The following is a 19,935-nucleotide window of genomic DNA, read 5'->3' on the forward strand; positions in this document are numbered from 1 at the left end:
TCTAGTTCTGCCTGGCCTGGGACTCACTGTCCCAAGTCAGGCTGTCTTTGAACACACAGATCTGCTTGCTCTTGCTTCCTGAGTGCTGGGATGAAAGGCCTGCACCACTACACCTGGCCAGTCTCTCAGATGTAAAATTCAGCTTAGATCATGTAAGGAAATTGCCAAGGTCCCCCAAGAACTAAATGGTGCAGTCAGTATTTGAACCCCCAAAGACCCAGCTCCAGGGCTTGACATTCCCAGGTACGGGGTTACTTGGCACTAACTGGTTTTGATGGTCTGTGTCGACTTTTAGAGCCTGATAGGCACAGAGCGTCCTTCACAAGTGTGAGTTAGATGGGCTTTAGGGCCCAGGATGCAGAGACTGGGCCCTCCCCTGATCTGATTGACAAGCCCTGTGTCTCCATGGATCTTAGCCAGGACCAGTTAGAAGCGAGTGCCCGCCAGAGGTTGTGAGGTAACACATAGGAGGGACGTCCAGTCACTTTTGGGCTTCGCATCAATGACAGCATTTTATTGTGTCTCTCGGTGTTGGGGACATACTGAATTATCCGTAATCTGAAATTCAGAATGAGCCTGAGTGTTGGTCATTTTGTCTACAAGATCTGTACCCTATGGAGGTCAGCTGTGACACCGTGGCTGCCCCCTTTCAGCTCCACCCTGTGTCCTTAAAGAGGCGGTACACCCAGCACAGCTGGAGTGCACTAGGTGTGGGCGGGGGGAGGTGAAAAGAAGCAGTTGTCCCAGGCTCTGTGAAGGAAGTCTGTCCCTAGCTGGGCCCCACCCATGCTCTCTGGAAGCTTGCAGGAGCTGAGCTGAAGCTGCTCAGGTTGGACTAGACCTGTGTTCCAAGCTGGAGGAGCCGGCGGTGGGGAAGCCGACGGTGGTCACGAGGCCCGTGTGTTGAGTGCTATACTAACCTCTGCCCCCTCCTCCCACCCCTGTCCTCCTGAGCCAAGGAGTGTGATTATCTTATCCCCGCCGTGCTGACAAGCAGGTGGCAGTTGTATGAGGTCAGGAGACTTAACCAGGTTCGTCTGTGGATGGTCGGTCCCATGGCTTTGATGCCAAAGTCTGCCAGATGATCAGGGCTGGCAGGATCTGGCCCTCCTCCTGGGTAGCCCTTGAATTCAGCTGTCCTGGGGCATCCTACCATCTTATCCATCAGGCCACCAAGTGTTTGCACAGGACACACCAGAATGTATTAAGTTGAGGTCTGGGAAGTCCCCACCTTCTCCTCCTTAGGGAATAGTAAAGGCTTGTTTTGTTTTCTCGTCATAGGGTACCACTTGCCTGGCAAGTTCCCTCCCACTGAGCCACAGTCCACAGCCCCAAACAAAGGGTTAACCTCATGGCCACTGGACTTCTGCTGACCCACCCTTTTCTAAGTTAAACTTCACTTTCCTCTGCCCTGCCCCTGTCCTTGCAGATCCTGACAGTGGACGGAGTGGCTTTGGGGCCAGGCTTGGACACTGAGTTATCTGTGTGACCTTGTATCAGTTTTGCTCACTGTAAAAAGGGGTGGAAAACAGGCTGTGCCTTCTGGTGCGTGGGAGGGGTATTAAAAACTCAGACCAGATGTGCCCCAGTGGGGGGGGTGCTGCGGTGTATATCTTGGGATGTACTGTGTTGTAGCACTCGGGAGGCAGAGAGGCAAGTGGGTCTGGTCTCTGTGTGAGTTCGAGACCAGCCTGGTCTAATAGCGAGTTCCAGGACAGCCAGGGCTACACAGAGAAACCCTGTCTCGGGGGGAAAAAAAAAGAAAGAAACAAACAAACCCATCTCAGAACTGAAAACAAGTCCCTGAAACAAAGAAAACTCAGGACAGGTGGTCTTGATCTTGCCTTTGCATCTGAGCCGTTGTTGGGCGTTCTGACTGGATCTAGTGAGCTGGGTCTCTGCAGCGTGAGTCTCCTCCATTTGGCCCTGTAGACAGAGGTTCCTTGGGGTGGGCTCAAGGAGCAGGTGGGGCTTTGGTGGAGTTACTGCAGACTGAGGCTTCCACCCAGGAGTGAGGTGGGCAGGCGTGGGGATGGCAGTTGTAAGACCTGGCAAGGACCTGCTTCCCCTAAAGTCAAGGTTCCCTCGGAATAGATGCTCTCCTCTCTCTGTGGAAATACACACCATCCCATCACACAAAGGGGGGCCCATATTTCCCATCCAGCACCCAGTGACCTCTGCTGCCCTGGCCTGTTGGCCTTGTCTGGGGAAGAGCCAGACAGCCTGCTGTGGCTGAGCTCTTGTGAAAGCCAGCTCAGGCTCGGCTCCCTTCCTGCTGTGGCCTGGCCCCAACAGTTTCTGTTTGAGAAGCCTGGTCTCCTATTTCCCTGAGTAAGAGCTAGCAGGGACTGGTCTGTGCTCACAGCTGACCACTGGCCCCTCCCCTGTGAACTTCCAGGAAGGGCTGGGCCATTTGATTCTGTTTCTCCCTGCAGCTTTCTTGGAAGTCCTCTCTGATGGCTGATTATATTCCTTTTACAAAGATGGAGAAACTAAGGCAGGAGAGGCTTGGTCTTCCCCCATCCCCACCCAGAAAGGGTTTCTCAGTGTAACAACCCCGACTGCCCTGTACTTGCTTTATAGACCAGGCTGGCCTTGAACTCACAGAGACCCACCTACCTCTTCTCCTAAGTACTGGGATTAAAGGTGTGTGCCATCATGCCCACCTTGAAGCTTAGTCTCTTGATAGGCTTCCTCTCCCATGGGTGCCCTGCACTCACTCTCTGCCATACTCACTCGAGACGGGGTCTCTCACTGAATCTAGGGCTCGGCTGACAGCCAACAAGCCCCTATGAGTCTCATGTCTCATCCTGAACATGGAGCTCACTGATTGAGCTAGACTAGTTGGTCAGTGAGCCCAGGGATCCCCCTGCAGAGTTACTGCCTGTTGGCTCTGGTCCATTGCACTGCCCTGGCCTCCAGGAAGCCTCTGCCTAGGCCACGCCCTCCTCCCACTCACGGGGCTGGTCCTGGCTCCCTGCCTGGCCTGACTCTGCTCATCCTCAGCACTCAGCCCAGATGCCCACTCCAGCTGACAGTGCCCTCTATGGCATCTGCCCTCCTGTCCTAGCTCTCCGGGCAGTGCCCTCTATCCAGAACCAGGGCTGGGATTTCAGGGATGCCAAACACCGTAAAAGGGTGTTACAGAAATACAGGCAGGCCAGAGGGATTTTTGTCCTTGGCGTGAGGACATGTTTGTGATGTCTCCTGCAGGAAAGTCTCAAGCTCCCCATGGTCATTCAACTTGAAATCTGAGTTGCCAACTACCACTGGCTCCTCTCCCCTCTCCCAGCTCTCCCCACAGGCCTCAGTTAGTCTCCAGTCATTATGTAGTTGAAGGTGATCTTGAACTTCCGGTCTTCCTGCCTCCACCTCCGAACTGCTGAGATTACAGGTGTGCACAACTCTGCCTGATTTATGCAGTGTATTCAGTGTGGGGATTGGGCTCAGGGCTTCAGGCATGCTGGGCAAACACTACCCGCTAAGGCCCAGCCCTCCCTCCTTGCTCTTCCCTTCTGTGACTGCTGTGGCTGCCTTCCCCTCAGCCCACAACACTGGCCCCAGTGTCCTAAGAACTCACCCCGTGTTAGAGGTCCCTCCCATTTTCCCATGCAGACTTCTGATTCCAGAGCTCATGCCCCGGCCTTCCCAGAGGGACAGGACTGGGGAGAGGTGCCTGTTCCCAGGCGGGCTCATCTTTCTCCTTCACCGCAGACCCTTTGCTGTTATTGGGGTTTAAGACATTTGTGAGACCCTTGGAGTTGCCAGGCAGGGGTCTCCTATGCGCTCTGTGCTCCCTGTGACACTGCATTCGCAGACTTACCGATGCCTGTCTTTGTACCATAGGTTATCCTCATGGTTCACTGGCTGCTGACAACCTGGTGAGTGACTCTGGGTGTCTGGCTGCATCCAGTGTGTTGTGTCACCTGGGGTCTGTGTTCACACCTCCCTAGGGTCCGTGTGGACGTGTTCCCAGGTCCTGCCAGCCTGGTCAGGTCCCATCCTGCAGGGTTTCAGCCAGTCACAATTGCCAGTCCATCTGCCCAGGGCTGGGGCTGCCATTGGCCCCTGCAGTAGTGTGTACCAACCAAACCCCTATGTGGGGCTCCAGGATACAACTTGACCTTCCCTGTCATTTCTGTCACGTGTCAGGAGCTTCCAGGAAGATTGCTCTGCCAAAACCAAGTCAGGAAACCACTGAGATCGCGTGTGTTTTGCAGGCTTTGAAGTGCTGTGCATGTGCCAGCAGCTGTGAGTGCTGTAAACAGCGGAGGGGGTCACTTTCCCTGAGGTCCCACATTGGTTTCTAGGCTAAGACAGGACTGGAAAAAATACCAGGCCTCATCACCCAATTGCCAGCCCCAGCCCTGCTGCTCTCAGGTCCCAAAAAAACCCAGGACACCTGTGGCTCCTCATAGCTCTCCCAGCTCCTCCAGCATCACTCAGAGCCTGTGGCTCCTCCCAGCTCCTCCAGCATCCCTTAGTGCCTATGGCTCCTCCCAGCTCCTCCAGCATCCTTCAGTGCCTATGGCTTCTCCCAGCTCTCCCAGCTCCTCCAGCATCCCTCAGTGCCTGTGGCTCCCCCCAGCTCCTCTAGCATCACTCAGTCAGTATCTGTGGCTCCTCCTACTTCCTCCAGCATCACTCAGAGTCTGTGGCTCCTCCCAGGCACTTCTCACCTCACCCCCTACCCTAAACCTCTTCAACTCAGGGTCTGGGCTTGGCTTCCCTTCCCTGAGATTCTCATTACTGTATAACTCAGCCAGTTTTGCTATCCGCTCTCCTTGGTTCTGCTTTTGGTGCCTCACCTATTAGGTCTGTGCCTCCGAATCTGTGAAATGAGGCTCATGGGAACACCTCCCTCCAGAAGCAGCTGTGAACAAATGGATTTAGAGTGTGTGGGGCAGAGCCAGGTCCCAGGAAAGCCCCATGTTAACTGTGATAAGCCACTCTGCAAGCAAACTAGGTGCTGTCAGTTGACAGTGATGCCCTGAAATCAACAGCAGGGAAGCCGTGGGTCAGGCCGGGGGATCTAAGGCAACTTTGAGCTCCAAGATAACAAGAAATGGCTGCACAATCAGGAAACCAAAGCTACAGGGGCAGCCAGGAGGTAAGGGTGGGGCTCATGGGAGCCCCATAGACCACAGCATAGAAGGCATTCCAAACAGGGAACCGCTGGGAAGGTTGGCGTGGAGGAATCACAGGATCTGGCCCACACAGCAAGAAGTGCCAGCAGAGGGGCAAGAGTGACAGTAAGACCTGCACAGAGGAGCTGTGGGCCCTGTACCAGCAGGAGAGGATGGATGAGGACAGTTCAGGAAGCCAGTGGCCTGTTCTCAGGAGACTAAGGCCCTGGAGCAGGAGGAAGGAATTGTGCCTGCTCAGGGTGGTGATGGCCTGATTGGTTGTGTCTTCCTATGCAGGGGCTGCTTAGTGTTCCCAGGCTCCTATGCCTGGAGCAACTTCACTATCCTGGCCCTGGGCGTGTGGGCTGTAGCCCAGCCGGACTCTATTGATGCCATAGGCATGGTGAGTAGGGAGTGGGGTAGGAGAGAGCAAGGAACTAGCTTCATCCTTGTGCCCCGTATCCACCCCAGGCTTCTCTCTTCCTCTGTTCTAAAGCCTTGTATGGAATCCTCCCAGGATGGAGAGCCGCTTGCTGGGCTAACTATACAGCGCCCCACCACATAGGGTGGAGGCCACTGAACCCCAAGACAGGCTATCCTCCCAAGCAATCTGACCTGCTTCAGGGTTGTCTTCTCGGGGAAAAGGATGGGACTGGGAGGCCTGGACAAGAGGGAGTGCCCTTCCTTTACGGACTTAGAGTTGACACTGACCTGAGGTGCCCAGCTTTTCACAATGAGGCCATGGCTTCTTAGGACTGCAGAGGGATTTTTCCTTGTTTCCTAGTAGTATAAACAAATGGTACCGACACCAAGGGATTGTCCCTCTCAAATTCTGGAGCCAAGTGTTGGCCTTCATCATGGCCCTAGTGGCAGGAAATGAGGGTAGGGAATTCTGGGGCAACAGGCTAGAGCCAGATTCCTGTGTCCTGCTCCTAGGACATGCAGGTGTCATCATAAGATCTATTCCAGGCTGATATATGTGAGGGAAACTTGGGGTCTGGGGGTGGTGTCAGTGCCCATGATCCCATGGTGGTGTTTCTCGCAGTTTCTTGGCGGCTTGGTGGTCACCATCTTCCTGGACATTATCTACATCAGCATCTTCTACCCAACTTCTGTCATTAACGACACTGGGCGCTTCAGCGCCGGCATGGCCATCCTCAGCTTGCTGCTCAAGCCCTTCTCTTGCTGCCTCATCTACCACATGCACCGTGAGCGAGGGGGTGAGCTCCCACTCCGCCCAGGTAAGGCCTACTCTGTTCTGCCTCTCCCTGGTCCATCAGGCAAGAAGTCATTGCTGCAAAACTCTGGGCCCCAACTGTCAGTCTGGTGTGACCCTTCCTGCTGTCAGACTTCCCTCAGTCCAGAGCGTGTGAGAAGCCAGGAAGGTGTTCAGCTCCCAAGGGCAGCGGGCAGCCTCTGGTTTGGGCCGGCAGGTGGCTGCAGGAACAACTCCTTCCTTGTGTTTCCACCTAGCCCTGGCTCTGAAGCTGTGCTCTCCTGCTCTGTGGGATGTGCCCATCACGGGCAGACACAGTGCTAGGCAGGCAGCGATGATGCCGCGCCTGGGCAAGCAGGTTTTACTGTTGGCCAAGGGAGCCCTGTGTGCCAGTTCTCTCTTCACTGCCGTAGCCAACACTGTCCTCTCTGACCCTGTTCTGGGGGAGCTGGAGGGTCCCCAGGTGGCCTGTGGCTCCCCACTCTGGATTACCTCAGCACCATCTAGACCTGCCCAGGAGTGGAGGGAACAGATAAGAGCTGGAAGCCCACTGCCCTTGGGACTTGTTCACCGTCCCAGGACAAATGTGCCAGGGGAGGAGTGTGAGAGCCGTGGCTGCCTTCCATCTTGTCCTTACCCTCAGCCTTAGCCTTCTGGGAATAGCAACTGTGCCAAGCTCTGGGGCTTCTAGATGCAGTGCTATGCATGGATCCTTGTGCCTGGCCGAGCAGGAGAAACCTGTGGGCCAGGGGTAGATTCCCGGTGGGCTGCTGGGAAGCCACGAACCATAGGACCTGCTACTTAGGTTTGAACTCCAGTGTCCTCTGTTTGAAGTCACATACAAGCCACATACTACCAAATCAGTTGTCTCTCTGACCCTCAGGTTCCTCATTTTCAAATCTGTGCCCCATACAGACGTGAGTCAGGGCTGCTGCTGCTGCCGTTGGTATTAAGATGCCGAGCACTAACCACGGCCTAGGGTGGATGCGTCTGTGCTCAGCTGAAGGCCCCACGGTCTCATTTCCCTGTCCTCTAGGTTTCTTCGGACCTTCTCAGGAGCACAGTGCCTACCAGACAATTGACTCATCAGACTCACCCGCAGCCCCCTTTGCCAACCTGGAGGACAAGGGCCAAGCTGCCTCCCGGGGGTACTGAAGCTGTCCCCTCCTTTCTGGACCTACAGTGGCGTGTCCTCCGTTCCCCACCACAGATGTGGTCTGAGCTGAGTGCCTTGGAGGTCATGATCCTCTGGCTTCCCATCTGAGAAGAGCCAAGCCCTACCTCTCCAGGGAGCCCTCACTTCAGTGCACCTGTAACCCCTGGCTTGAACCGCGGTCGCTTTCTTCACCTCCTACTCCATAACTATACCATGCCCCTGCCAAGCAGTGCAGAGTGCTCCAGGGCCAGGCCTCTCGGGCCCTAAGACGGTCTAGCCCTTCCTAGAGGCTCTGCGAGCTTCTGGTCCTGCTTGACCTCTCCTGCATAGGAGCAAAGTCCATGTGCCTGTCACTGCCTGTTGGATTGGTGCCTGGGACAGAGGTGGTAGATCTGCAGAGGCTCCTTTCAGAGCCCTGGCATTAAAATTCAGGGGTTCTACGGCTGGGCTGTGTTTGAGCCGTGTATCGTCTCCCAGCTGGGATCTGGCTTACCCTCTCGGTATGATTTCACCTTTGAATCAGTTGCAGGGTGAACCTGAGTTGAGCCACCCTTTATATTGGGCCTGGTGGAAGGAAGGGCCCCCTATGGGTCTGGCCAGAGGAACCTGCCTCCAACCAGTGGGAGAGACAGGAAGTGCTGGTCAGCATGGCATGTAGCCGCTCTCCTTTGACTCAGATGACCTGGCACTGGTCTAAATCTTGCTCTGCCACTCAGCTGACATGTTCTAGGAGAGAGGTGGTTATGACCTCCAATGACAGGGGTCTGAGTGTCTGATACCCAACTGCACTGCCCCTGGAGCCAGCTGTAATACTGAGCTGTGAGTCAAGGCATGGGTAGCTTCCTCTACCCCTGTGTTCTGACCACAATTGACTGCCTCCTGACGTGGCAGAGTCAGGGTCCCACTGTTACTCAACTGCCAGATCACTGGGGACAGATAGGTGAAGACTTGTGGGAGCCACAGGCGGAGGTGAGGGACCTGAAGAAGCTTGAGGCTGTTGACAGGCAGGGAGGCTGAGTGACAGCAGCTGTCATTCTCACTGAGCCTAGTGTGAGCAAACGGGGTGAAGAGCAGCGTGTACCACTAGAGGGCGTTAGTTGTGCCTCAGCCTCTCAGAATCCTTAGGTTTGTTTAGAGTGTGTGCAGCATGGTCTAAAACTTGAGCTGGGGCCCAGGGAGACGCTCAGCAAACAAAAGGTGTCTACTATCGAGCCTCAAGATCTGCGCTTGGTTCCCGGAACTGAGCTCCGAAAATTGTCCTCAGACTCCACACATGCCATGGTGTGAGGTCGCCCCCCCCCACACACACACACAAAAAAAAAATACATGTTAAAAATAACCCAGAATACTGAAAACATGCCCTAGGACACTGGAGGAGGAAGCACGTAGGCTCACGGGAACAGGAGGAACACGGAGTTGTTCTCTCATGTTCCTATAGTTCCTAGCAGGAGGAAGGCCTGGGGTCAGTACCCGTGTCCTCGGAGTAGGTCAGGCTTGTGGAGACGGAAAGTGAGGGAGGGGCTAGGCCAGGTCACAGAGCCTGCGACCCTGTCCTCCTGGTCCCGGGTTCCCAGTTTAGGAAGGCCAGAGGAGGGGCATCTCCCGAAGGGCTCTCCAGAGCAGACTGAGGCTAGAGCAGGGGAGCCGGGCATTCTCATTGGTCAAGGCCTGTCCCATGGTGGGTGACAGACTTGCAGCTGATGGAGGAGAGCCCCTGAGTCAAGCAGAAGTATTGAGGGGCACCAGTGCTGCCTGCTTGCCTCACATGGTAAGGGAACATCCGGTGTCAGAGTGACGAGAAGAGACATACCATCGAGGCAGGAGTGGACAAGAAAGGGTCCAGGTGGAGGGCCAGCCCTCAGGAAGCCGGAAGCAGGAGCTCCAGCCTGCCTGTGATCAGGAAGCAGGTGTGACTGGAGGGTTGATTTCACACAGCAGAGGAGGAAGTCGGCGCCACCATCGCGACTGGCTGAGACTGGCTTTCACTGAGAGCACGAGAGAGCGTGCTTCAGAGTCCGAACCTGAATTTGATGGTTGATGCACCCTAGAAGGATACTTTCCCTCTGTCGGGAGCTGTGGGGTGTGGAAGGTGGGCCAGCAGGTTCTGCAGACGCACTGCAGCGAGACAGAGGCCAGGTATCATTAATAGCAAGACCAGGGCTGGAGCCTGCAGTTGCCACTGACCAGAGAGGAGCTGAGCACACAGGCAGGCAAGGCTCAGAAGGGCTGCGTTTGTAGAATGGAGCTCTTCAGCCAGCTGTCCTCACTGCCACCTGCCTCTGGTGCCACGGCTCCCTGTGGTGATTCGGACACAGGACAGCTCCCAGGTTTAAGTCTAGAGACTGCCACTCTATGGAGGCCTCTTACCTCTGGTCTGCAGAACTCAAGTCCCTGTCCAGATCGCAAATCCATCCGGCTGAACCATCTCAAAGGTGGCCAGGTGGTGGTGGTGCATGCCTTCAATCCCAGCCCTCAAGAGGCAGGGGCAGGTGGAGCTCTGTGGGCTCTAGGCCAGCCTGGTGTACAGAGCAAGTTCTAGGACAGGCTCCAAAGCTACAGAGAAACCCTGTCTTGAAAAAAAAAACAAAAAACAAAACAAAACAAAAAAAAAGCCTCGGGCTGGAGAGATGGTTCAGTGGTTAAGAGCACTGACTGCTCTTCCAGAGGACCCCGGGTTCAAGTCTCAGCATCCACATGGTAGCTAACAACTGTCTATAACTCCAAGATCTGACACCCTCACACTGACATATATGCAGGCAAAACACCAATGCACATAAAAGTAAATGAATTATTATTTTTTTAAGTATTTATTTATTATGTATACAATATTCTGTCTGTATGCCTGAAGACCAGAAGAGGGTGCCAGACCTCTTTACAGATGGTTGTGAGCCACCATGTGGTTGCTGGGAATTGAACTCAGGACCTTTGGAAGAGCAGGCAATGCTCTTAACCACTGAGCCATCTCTCCAGCCCCTGAATTATTTTTTTAAGAAAAAGAAAAAAAGAAATCTCAAAGGTATACCAGCGAGATGACTCACAGGGAGGGCCTTGTCACTAAAATCTGAGATTGATCTCCGGGACCTGATTTCTGCGAGTTATCCTCCGGTGTCCATATTTATACTGTGGCAATGCCCCCTCCACAGATAAATGTAATTAAATCCTAAAGGTACCCCGAAACCTCTGTATAAGAGAAAAGTATTTCTTTTTGCTTTTTGAAACAGGGTTTCTCTGTGTAACTCTAGCTGTCTTTGAACTAGCTCTGTAGACCAGGCTGGCCTCGAACTCACAGAGATCCGTCTGCCTCTGCCTCCTGAGTGCTGGGATTAAAGGTGTGCGCCACCACTGCCAGCCTAGATAACTGTTTTTAATCTCATTGTGCCTCAGTTTCCTGACCTGAAAAGTGGGAATAAGATGGGCTCTTGAGGTGGCTCAGTGGGCGAGGGAACACGCCATCAAGTCTCATGACCTGGGTTTGGTTCCTAGGACCCATATGGTATAAGAAGAGAAAGCTACTCCTAAAAGCCATCTTCTCATCTCCACGTAGATGCCATGGCACTTGGGCACACGCACACAATAAAAATGTAAATTAAAGTGAGGATAAGAATCGTGTGACTCGGACTAGCGATGGTTGAGAACAGTGTCACCCCGATGTTCAATAAATGTGACAGCCTGTGGTATGTATTGCTGTGATACCTCACAAGAGGAAGGGTGACCAGTCCACACAAATAGCTGTTCCTTTAACACCTGTGTAAGCATCGTGGGGGTGCCTTTGCAGGATTTCAGAAGGCTGGAGGTACCCTCCCAGCACTGTGTGAGTCAGAGACACTCTGCGGAGTCAGTGGACGGCTCTGAGACTGGAGGCCGGAGAGAGAGCTAAGCTCTTTCCTGCCCCAGTGACTGAAAAATGGACTAAAATTCTGTACATTCTGAATTAGCTATGACCCAGAATATGAAAGAGTCAGTCTGTTGGTGCCTCTACCCTTTCCCCCCCCCCCCCGCCTCCGCTGCCAGCGAACTCAGGGTTCCCAGCTCTCAAACTGATCTGGGGACACACAGTCTTGGAAAGAGGAGCCTTGGGCAAGGGCTAGAGCGAGCTGATCTCAGAGCTGGAATGTGCTGAATAGAGTGGGTTTATAGAGGCTGGGACGACTGGGAATTCAAAAAGAGGACATCCACTTCTACAAGTGACAAACTCGGCTTTAAAGCAGAAACTCAATGCAGCAGAGAGACCTGAGGACCAGTGGCCTGCAAGGCAAGTTTTAAGGAGTCTCTCAGAAAAGCAGCCAAGAGACACATAGAGGTTCAGTGAGGTTACTGTTATGCCCAAATCCATGAAGTCCCCCAAAAGCCAACAAGAAGACCGAGTCCCGTTTGTAAAAGCAAAGAGCCTTTATTTTATGCAAGTTTGCAAACTCAGTTTCTCTGCATGTCCAATGTATTGGAATAAACAGAAAGCCCCGAGCTCAGTTAGAGTTGGGTTTTTATAGTAGTAAAGGTGGGGATAAGGGGTTTCTGAGGTTCAGGACCCCTGATTGGCTGACATTTGTCTAGGGGTGTCCTGGAGTGTGCGCTGGCAGGTGATCCTATCTACAGTGGTTGGAATGTTAGGCATTTTCTTTGGATGGTTTGTTCTTGGGTGGTGCTCAGGTAATCTCAGTTTGTGGTTCTTCCTGCAACCAGGTATTGCTTCAGGGTAAACTACTGAGACTCAGGCCTCTATTAAACTTATTATCATGGCAGAGTCCTACTCTGGCAGGTGATAATGGTTGGAAGTAAAGAACTTCCTTTGGGTGATCTGTTCATATTTAGCTAACCTGCTGGCCCCTACATTTATGAGATGAGGTTGCAGGAAGGTGGTCAAAAGGCCCCGTCCACCAGGTTTAGAAAGATACTTGACATGGGTTTGTTTCGTTTTGTTTTTGAACCTTGTTTTTATTGTTTTAAACTTACTTGTTTTACAGGTCTCACTATGTAGTTAGTGCTGGCTAGCCTGGAACTCACACAGATCCGCTGGTTTCTGCTGCCCAAGTGCTACCACACACACCTGGCTTGACATAGCCTTAGAAGAAAGGGGTAGGAAGAAAGCTAGAGATTAATTCGGTGGGAAAGATCCTACCTAGCATGCACAGATCGTGGGTTCAATCCCCAGCACCACTTAAAAAAAAGGGGGGGTGGGTGTCACAGAAAGTTTGGGAATTTGTCTAAGGCCACTCAACAGCATAAGCCTTGTGACTTGCATCCGGGCTCCTTCCACTTGCCTGTCACGAAAAAGCACACATTGCAGAGTACACTGCGGAGCAAAGGCTTGCAGTGTGGAAAATGCTCGAGGTTTAAAAGGAAGCGTGATGGACCAATATAGCAAAGTGTGCCGAAGAGAGGATGGGGCGTGGTTTCCAGCCTCTTCTGGGGAGGACCTGCGGCCTGGAGACCACAATGTCAAAAAGAAAAGTCTGCTCATAGCCATATGCCTTGGAACTGAGATGCAGGTCTTCGGCCAGAACCTCGGCTGCACCTGCAGCTCATTCGGACCCAGGCACAAGCATGCATCTGTAACTTTTGCTTGCGAACGTGCAAGGCACCCTGGGGGCGGGGCGAAGCTAGGCGAGCACGCTCTCGTCTTTGAAATTCTTCCACCTCACACTTAACGTGGTCGTTACCGGTCTCAGGCGGGGATTCCCTCCTGATTGGTCAAAGGTAAGGTCCCAAGGAAGAGTGAGGGCAGGAAACTGGTCACAGGCTCCTGTGGTGAGAAAAGTGAGGCTCCTTAAGTGGGCGTGAGGCTGAGAGGGCGGGACTTAAAAACCGGGCGTGGCAAGCGAGGCATCCCACGCTTACAAACCAGCCCTCTCAGCAGCTGTGGGACTGTGCAACCGGCTGGTGGTCTTTCTAAATCCCAGTAGCTTCGTTTCTAGAACCGGGAAACAATCTTAGGACTGACGGCGGTGCAGAATAAACAGCACAATTCCTGCTAATGGCTGAGCTGGTATTTAGCGTGGTTCAGTCACTTCACACGTTTATAAACGCAGCTGTGTGCCAGGCTATTCTGTATGCTGCGTGTGTATAAGGAGGGACCATCATCTCTTCAATACACACAGTGAGTGTACGTGCCAGGAGGGGCACATGCAGGTCACGGGGAGTAAGAGGTGGGCAGCATGCAGCCATGGATAATAGAAGGACTCGCTGCATTTAAATTCGGGAAGGAGGGAATAAGGTAGAGGGGAAGGGACGGAGGGAGAAAAAAAGAAAAGGGAAAAGGCTGGCGATGTGGTTCTGTAGTGTGCTTGCCTAGCATCCTGGCATGCAGAAAACCCAGAGTTCGCGCTCCAGCACGGCACAGACTATACTAGGTGTGGAAGCACAAGCCAGTAATCTCAGCACTTAGGATCATCCTTGGCTATACATAGCAAACTTAGGGTCAGTTTGATCTCCAAAACAGAAGAGGGACTGGCGAGATGGCTCCGTGGTTAAAAGCACTCATTGCTCTTCCAGAGGACCCAGCTTTGGTTCCCAGCACCCACGTGATGGCTCACAGCCACTTGTAACTCCAGATCCTGGGGATCTGATATTGTTAGATGGGCATGGTGGTGCACGCCTTTAATCCCAGTACTTGGGAGGCAGAGGCAGGTGGAGTTTTGTGAATTTGAGATCATGCTGGTCTGTATAGTGAGCTCTAGGCCAGCCAAGGTTACATAGACCTTGCCTCAAAAGAAAAAAATCAAAAAAGAAGAAAATATAACAACAGAAAAGGGGAGAAGCTATGTGGGGCAGTGAGCAGAGACCCCCAAGGGGCCTATGCAGAGAGGGACCATGTCCAGAATAGCCGAGGGTGTGGCTATTACTAGGAACAGTGCCCTGTGACCAGGGTATCTTCTTTCTCCACGGAGCCTGACCGTCCCTTTCCCTGTCTTTACACTAAGAATCTAACCCAGGTCCTCATATATTTCAGGCCAGTGTGCCACCCTGAGCTAAACCCCACCCCAACCCATCTAATGGAATGCACAACTCTCCCACAGTCCATGGAGCCAAGACCTGCCACCAGATACAAGGAGAATGTACCCCCAAAGATTGTGACCGTCCTGGGGCCAGGTAAGAAGCTCACTGAACTTGGTAAGGCAGTGGCAGTGGGGTCCTCCCCAGGCACCTACCTAGCAACCTCCTACCTCTGGAGATTTGCTTCCCAAGGTCTGCTTGGTTGGTACAGCATCATCCCAAAGGAGGGTTCTTGAGAAGGATGGAACGGTGGGGCCTCAGGAGGGAGGAGTCCCAAAGGGGAGGATCTTGGGAGGGCACCTTCTCTGAAGGGTGGAGTCCCTGTGGGGTAGGGCCTCAGAAATGTAGGTCCCTGAGCCAGAGTTACTAGAGAGTGAGATCCTGGGAGTGAGGGATTTCAGGCTATAGGAAGGCCACAGAGCTGGTCCAGTCAAGGGTACAAACAGCCCCAAAACAAATTCAGATTCTGATTTCCCTTCTCTTTTAGGTTTTTCAAGACAGGGTTTCAGGCTGGAGAGATGGCTCAGTGGTTAAGAGCACTGGCTGCTCTTCCAGAGGTCCTAAGTTCAATTCCCAACTACATTGTGGCTCACAACCATCTGTAATGAGATCTGGCGCCCCCCTCTGGCTTGTGGACATACATGGAGGCAGAATGTTATATGCATAATATAATAAATCTTTAAAAAAAAAAAGACAGGGTTTCTCTGTGTAGCCTTGGAACTTACTCTGTAGACCAGGCTGGCCTTGAACTCACAGAGACCCACCTGCCCCTGCCTCCCGAGTGCTGGGATTAAAGATGTGCACCACTACCACCTGGCCAGATTCTGATTTTTATGCCTGGATCAACTGGGGTCACTGAAGGGCATCCAAGGGGGTGCTGCTAGTTCTGGGTGACCACTGGGTAAATTGTAAGCTGGTCACCCTTCACCTTTTTCTTTCCCTCCTTTCCCCCTTCTTCTCAGTTGGTTGCCCCCATATCAGACAGCTCTCCTCTGTCCCCTCCTCTTCCATGCTCTCTGTAGATGGTCTCATGACAAACCATACCACCACCTGGCTTTGAGGCCCAAGGCCTGGCCTGCACATTGGCTCCCTCAAGGCTGTGGAGCTGAAGTCCTGACTCTCTCCCACCAGGAGCCCTGCCACTCACCAGTTCTGAGGCTTGGATACCCATTTGTCTTACCAGAAGCCATCACCTGGTCCTAGGGTGTGCCTGTCTTTCTTCCTTATAGAGCTGAAGAGACCCTGGAGGAACATGGACATCAGCCTGGGGAATAGAGGAGGCCGGAGGATGCCCGTATGCCAGGCTGCTACACGCCCCCAAGGCTCAGTGTTATGCCAGAAACCCTACCAAGTTCAAAGTAATCTGGCCAGCCCCCGCCCCCACCTGGCCCCTGCCCTGAAGGACACAACCAACCAACTAGGTGACACAGGTCTTTGGCAACAGAGTAACCTACAGCTTCCAGCAGGGAGGTCCCCGGGGAGGCCCCGAAAGCCCTTTGCACAGCAGAGTAACTTGTGCTACAGAGGAATCCCTAGTCCTCATTTGCGCAACAGCTGCCTGCCACCAACAGGCCCATCCTCCTGCCAGAGGCAGACACTCCAGGTCACAGACACCCTCTGCTTGGACCTGAGACTCTCTGGGGGCTTGGCACCTCTTGACAAGTACACACGGCCTGGCCCCAGGCCCTGGTGTGGTTCAGGGAGCAGGGTACCCAGGCTCTTGGGGGAGCCCCTTACCTTGGAGGATCTGTCTGTGTCTGTCCACAGTCAGTCTTGGGCCCATTCCTATTCCGCATGCAGTGCTGACCACTGGCTGCTGGACTCCATCCCACACCTAGAGCCTGAGACAACCCGTTCAGGGAGCCCAACATCCCAGGAGTACCCAGCTCCTACACAGAGGGGGCCCCACACTGGTGGTAGCCAGTCAACCCCTGCCCAGCATTGGCCCAGTCTCCTAGAGACTCTTGAGGTCCAAGCTAGACTCTCAGAGTCCCCTGTGTTCAATCCCCTGTTACATGAGGCCACTCTGGGAACACTGCCTGGGGATTTCTCCAACTCAGACCAGGAGATTCTTTCTACCCGGCACCTTGGGGCAAGAGAGAAGGGCTCCCCAGGCCTTCCATACAACAAGAGGAGCAGAGGGCACTTCAATGTCACAGGAGAGGCAGGGAGCAGGGAGGCCAGACTCGAATCACCGACCTTCTTCAGTGTCCTGCCTGGGCAGGGAGGAAGAGAGAAGGTCCCACAGGAAAAAACAGGCAGGGATGGGGAGAGGATGGCCTCCTGCCCGTCAAATACAACCCCAGCTCAGAGAACTCGGCAGGTAGGGGCCCCCAGATGCGGGGAGAGGGGATAGGGAGCAGGGAACCTTGGCTAGAGTTGTCACTCCTACTCTCTAGCCTGAGAACTGTCATGGCTTTTGTTTCTGCAGAACAAGGCTCAAAGTGTCAGGACCTCAGATCCCCAGGCAGCTTGGTGAGGCCCTGTTGTGTGGGAGTGGGGGTAGTCAGGGGCCACTCCAGGGACAGCTCCTGACCCATCTGCCTGTGCTATCAGGACTTTACGGAGATAGGCATCTAATGGCAGAACCTCGGCAGGATTTCAAGGGGACAGAGCTGTCTTCATACATAAGAAACCAGGGACCTCCAGGGCCCAAAGACAAGCCCTACGCCCCTGGGTTTGGATAGCTGGGAAGTGTAGACATCAGTGTAGTGGGGCAGTTGTCCTCTCTCGGGGAGCCTGTTGCTTCAGGGGCAATGGGAAGGGGGCGATTTTAAGTCCAGGCATCAGCAAAGAGAGTTCTTTAGGTTTGCAGCTGGGACTTCTGCTGTGGATGGCTGTCACCTTCATTACTGCAAAAACCACATGAATGGAGTCCCAAGGAGCTGAAAGTTGTGTCTGCCCCTCATCAGTCTTGCTCTGTCCCCAGCCGGAAACTGCTGTCCAGAAGCTTCAGAGCCTGGAGGTGCTTGTCCCAGAGGCACCAGGCAAGAGCTGAGGCCGTAGTAACTCAGAACCACAGGCGGCTGATTCAAAAGAGCCTCAGACTACTGCGCTGTGTCCTAAGGCTCCGCGAGGCCTGGCTGGAGGCAGCATGGGGACAGCATGCAGAAGCCCTGCAGGCCTGGAGCTTCCAAGAGGTCGGTGTTCTCTAGCTTGGAGCTGGGGGGGGGGGCAATGCCATGGTTCTGGTGTGCCTGAGAGGGAGGCTACACCCTCTGAGAGAGAGCGTCTGTGGGCCCAGGTTGCAGCTCATGACTGACCTCTCCAGTTCCCTGTGGGCAGTTTTTTTATTAGTGATTTGCTAACTTGGCCGGGGAGGCTGTGTGGGTGTTCTTCCTCCTTGGATATGGAGACAGTCCATCATTTCTGAGGAAATGGGGTAGCATTAGGATAGGGCCAGTGCTTGGGCAGCTGACAGGAGCCTCAGTGCAGGCCTAAACAGGCAGGTGCCCCTTGTCTTTTAACCCAGGGGAGCCATGTCACTTTGCAGCAGAAACAGGAGCAACCCCACAGCCAGGCTGCATCACCATTCCTTGCTTCTAAGGGAAGCCCTTCCTTGGGAAGAAAAGCAACCATGGACCTTGCCTGTAAATGCAGGTGAGCTTGGGCACCAAGACTGGGCAATGTGGCCTAGGCAGCTAGTGGCCTGCTTCCCCGCCCCCGCCCTGTCCCTGCCCACAAACAAACAAACAAACAAACCCCAAAGCCAGCAGTCATGAGCTGCTAAGAGGGACTCTGGTGTTTTGAGATGGGTGGAAAAGGTGTTTGGGGTCAGGTCCCATCTAGCTTGGGGACCATGGGGGAGGAACTGAGATTTTATTCTAGGAACAAAGGGGATGCCTTAGGAGGCTGAGCAAGTACTTAAGCTGATTGGACTCAAGATGAGAGAAACACCACTCTGGTCACTGAGTCGGAACCAATAGAATGAGTGAGACAAGGGTGGCCGTGGGAGGCCGGGCGGGGGGATGCTGGGGTTTCCAGGCCCTCGGGGACGACATTTGAAGCCTGAGCAGATACCACACTCAGTTCCTCACAGCCTTCTGTTTCAAAGATGAGAAACAGAGACTCGGAAAGATGAAGTCCGAGCCCACAGAAGTGTGTGTGTGGCAGGAGGCAGGTGACTGCAGGTGTCACCAAGGGTAGTTTCCCTTCCCTCTCTAGGTGCTTTAGGGCCTGGCAACGGCTCACTCAAAGAGCAGCCCAGTACAGGAGACACCTGGCCCGCCAAAGAGCGAGGCTCCTGAGGATATGCCTGGGACAGTGGATGAAGATGAGGCAACTCCAGGCCTCAGATGTGGCAAAGGTGGCTCAGTTGGCCTTCTACCAGCGGAGGGCAGGTGAGCCATGGCAAATACGGGGTGGGGGGGGGAGCCCTTCCCTCCAACCAGAGCTCCAGTTGGTTAAGCTCTGGAGGCCAGTGAAACACGTGAATATTATAATAAGGGAGAGGACCGAGCTAGGCCTTGGGGGATCTGGGGGTCTGGTGGGGCTTGCCTGTATTAGAGGTCTGGGAAGGGTTCTCAGAGGGAGCAGGCCTTTTCTGGGCTGCATCCCTGTCCCCTTGTAAGCTGTTCTGGGCAGGGGACTATTCTGGCTTAGTGTTGAGTTGTCCCACATTCTACCTTGGAAGTATGTAGCCCTCTGTTCCAGGAAGGCCCTGATCTGCTGGAGGGGGGCATATAGTCCCTTCCCAAGCTGAGGAAGATGGGGACTTGATGCAGCCTTGTGGAGAACCTGTAGAGGACACGGGAAAGCAGTGTCTATGGTGGGGGAAGCCCAGGAGGCCTGAGGCTGCAGCTACATGTTTGTGAATAGCAATTTAACCACTTCCTGCCTTCTTCCCAGGGAATAAGGCCCTCAGCATCTTAGTCCCAGGAACTGCCACCACCCATTGCCTGGAGACAGTGGTCCAGGCCCAGCAGCTACCCATGGAGCCAGGTCGGTGCTCCCTATGGGAAGCCTGCCAAATGTTGGCCCTGCACCGGGTCCTGCTGCTCTGGAGGACGCGACTCTACCAGCACCAGCAAGCCATGTAGGTGACCAGAGCTGATGACACAGGGTCAGCCCCGGTGCAGTGTGGATACATGACCAGTGTCCTTTAGGTCCTGGTCAACATCCCAGCCTTCCCGTGGCCTTGGCAGGAGGCCTGATGTGATGCATTGTGTCCCCCAGCAGGTATTGGGCCCTGGGAGGTGGCTGTGGGGCACTGAGACAGTGGCCAAGCCGAAAGCTGCTGGGGCCACTTTCTCCCAGCTGCCTTTACAAGGATAGGCAGCGCCAGGGTTCTGAGCTCAGGCTGACTGGTGGCTGTGGGAAAGGGAGGCTGGGGTCATCAGGGGCCAGCTTCTAGGCTAAACTGCTAGGGAGAATAAGCCAGCCTTTACAGAGCTAAGAATTCCATTTTAGCAGGGCGGTGGTGGTGCACTCTTTTAATGCCAGCGCTC

General features: G+C 54.0%; 2 protein-coding genes across 2 annotated transcripts in view; both read left to right on the top strand.

Moving 5' to 3' along the window:
- Positions 1 to 7,941, top strand: part of Agtrap (angiotensin II receptor associated protein) — a 9,607-nt gene extending 1,666 nt beyond the window's left edge. Inside the window, exons 2-5 of the mRNA XM_005353733.3 lie at positions 3,847 to 3,881; positions 5,424 to 5,529; positions 6,172 to 6,367; positions 7,379 to 7,941. Coding sequence (XP_005353790.1) covers positions 3,847 to 3,881; positions 5,424 to 5,529; positions 6,172 to 6,367; positions 7,379 to 7,497 — 456 coding nt within the window. The 3' untranslated portion in view covers positions 7,498 to 7,941. The remainder of the gene's footprint in view (positions 1 to 3,846; positions 3,882 to 5,423; positions 5,530 to 6,171; positions 6,368 to 7,378) is intronic.
- A 6,573-nt stretch (positions 7,942 to 14,514) lies between these two features.
- The window catches only part of C10H1orf167 (chromosome 10 C1orf167 homolog), a 13,837-nt gene continuing 8,416 nt past the window's right edge, over positions 14,515 to 19,935 (top strand). Inside the window, 5 exon segments of the mRNA XM_026782298.1 lie at positions 14,515 to 14,584; positions 15,718 to 16,254; positions 17,556 to 17,628; positions 18,653 to 18,828; positions 19,337 to 19,523. Of these exon segments, the coding sequence (XP_026638099.1) occupies positions 14,515 to 14,584; positions 15,718 to 16,254; positions 17,556 to 17,628; positions 18,653 to 18,828; positions 19,337 to 19,523 (1,043 nt within the window).

This window comes from Microtus ochrogaster, chromosome 10 (genome assembly GCF_000317375.1).
Source record: "Microtus ochrogaster isolate Prairie Vole_2 chromosome 10, MicOch1.0, whole genome shotgun sequence".
Taxonomy (NCBI): domain Eukaryota; kingdom Metazoa; phylum Chordata; class Mammalia; order Rodentia; family Cricetidae; genus Microtus; species Microtus ochrogaster.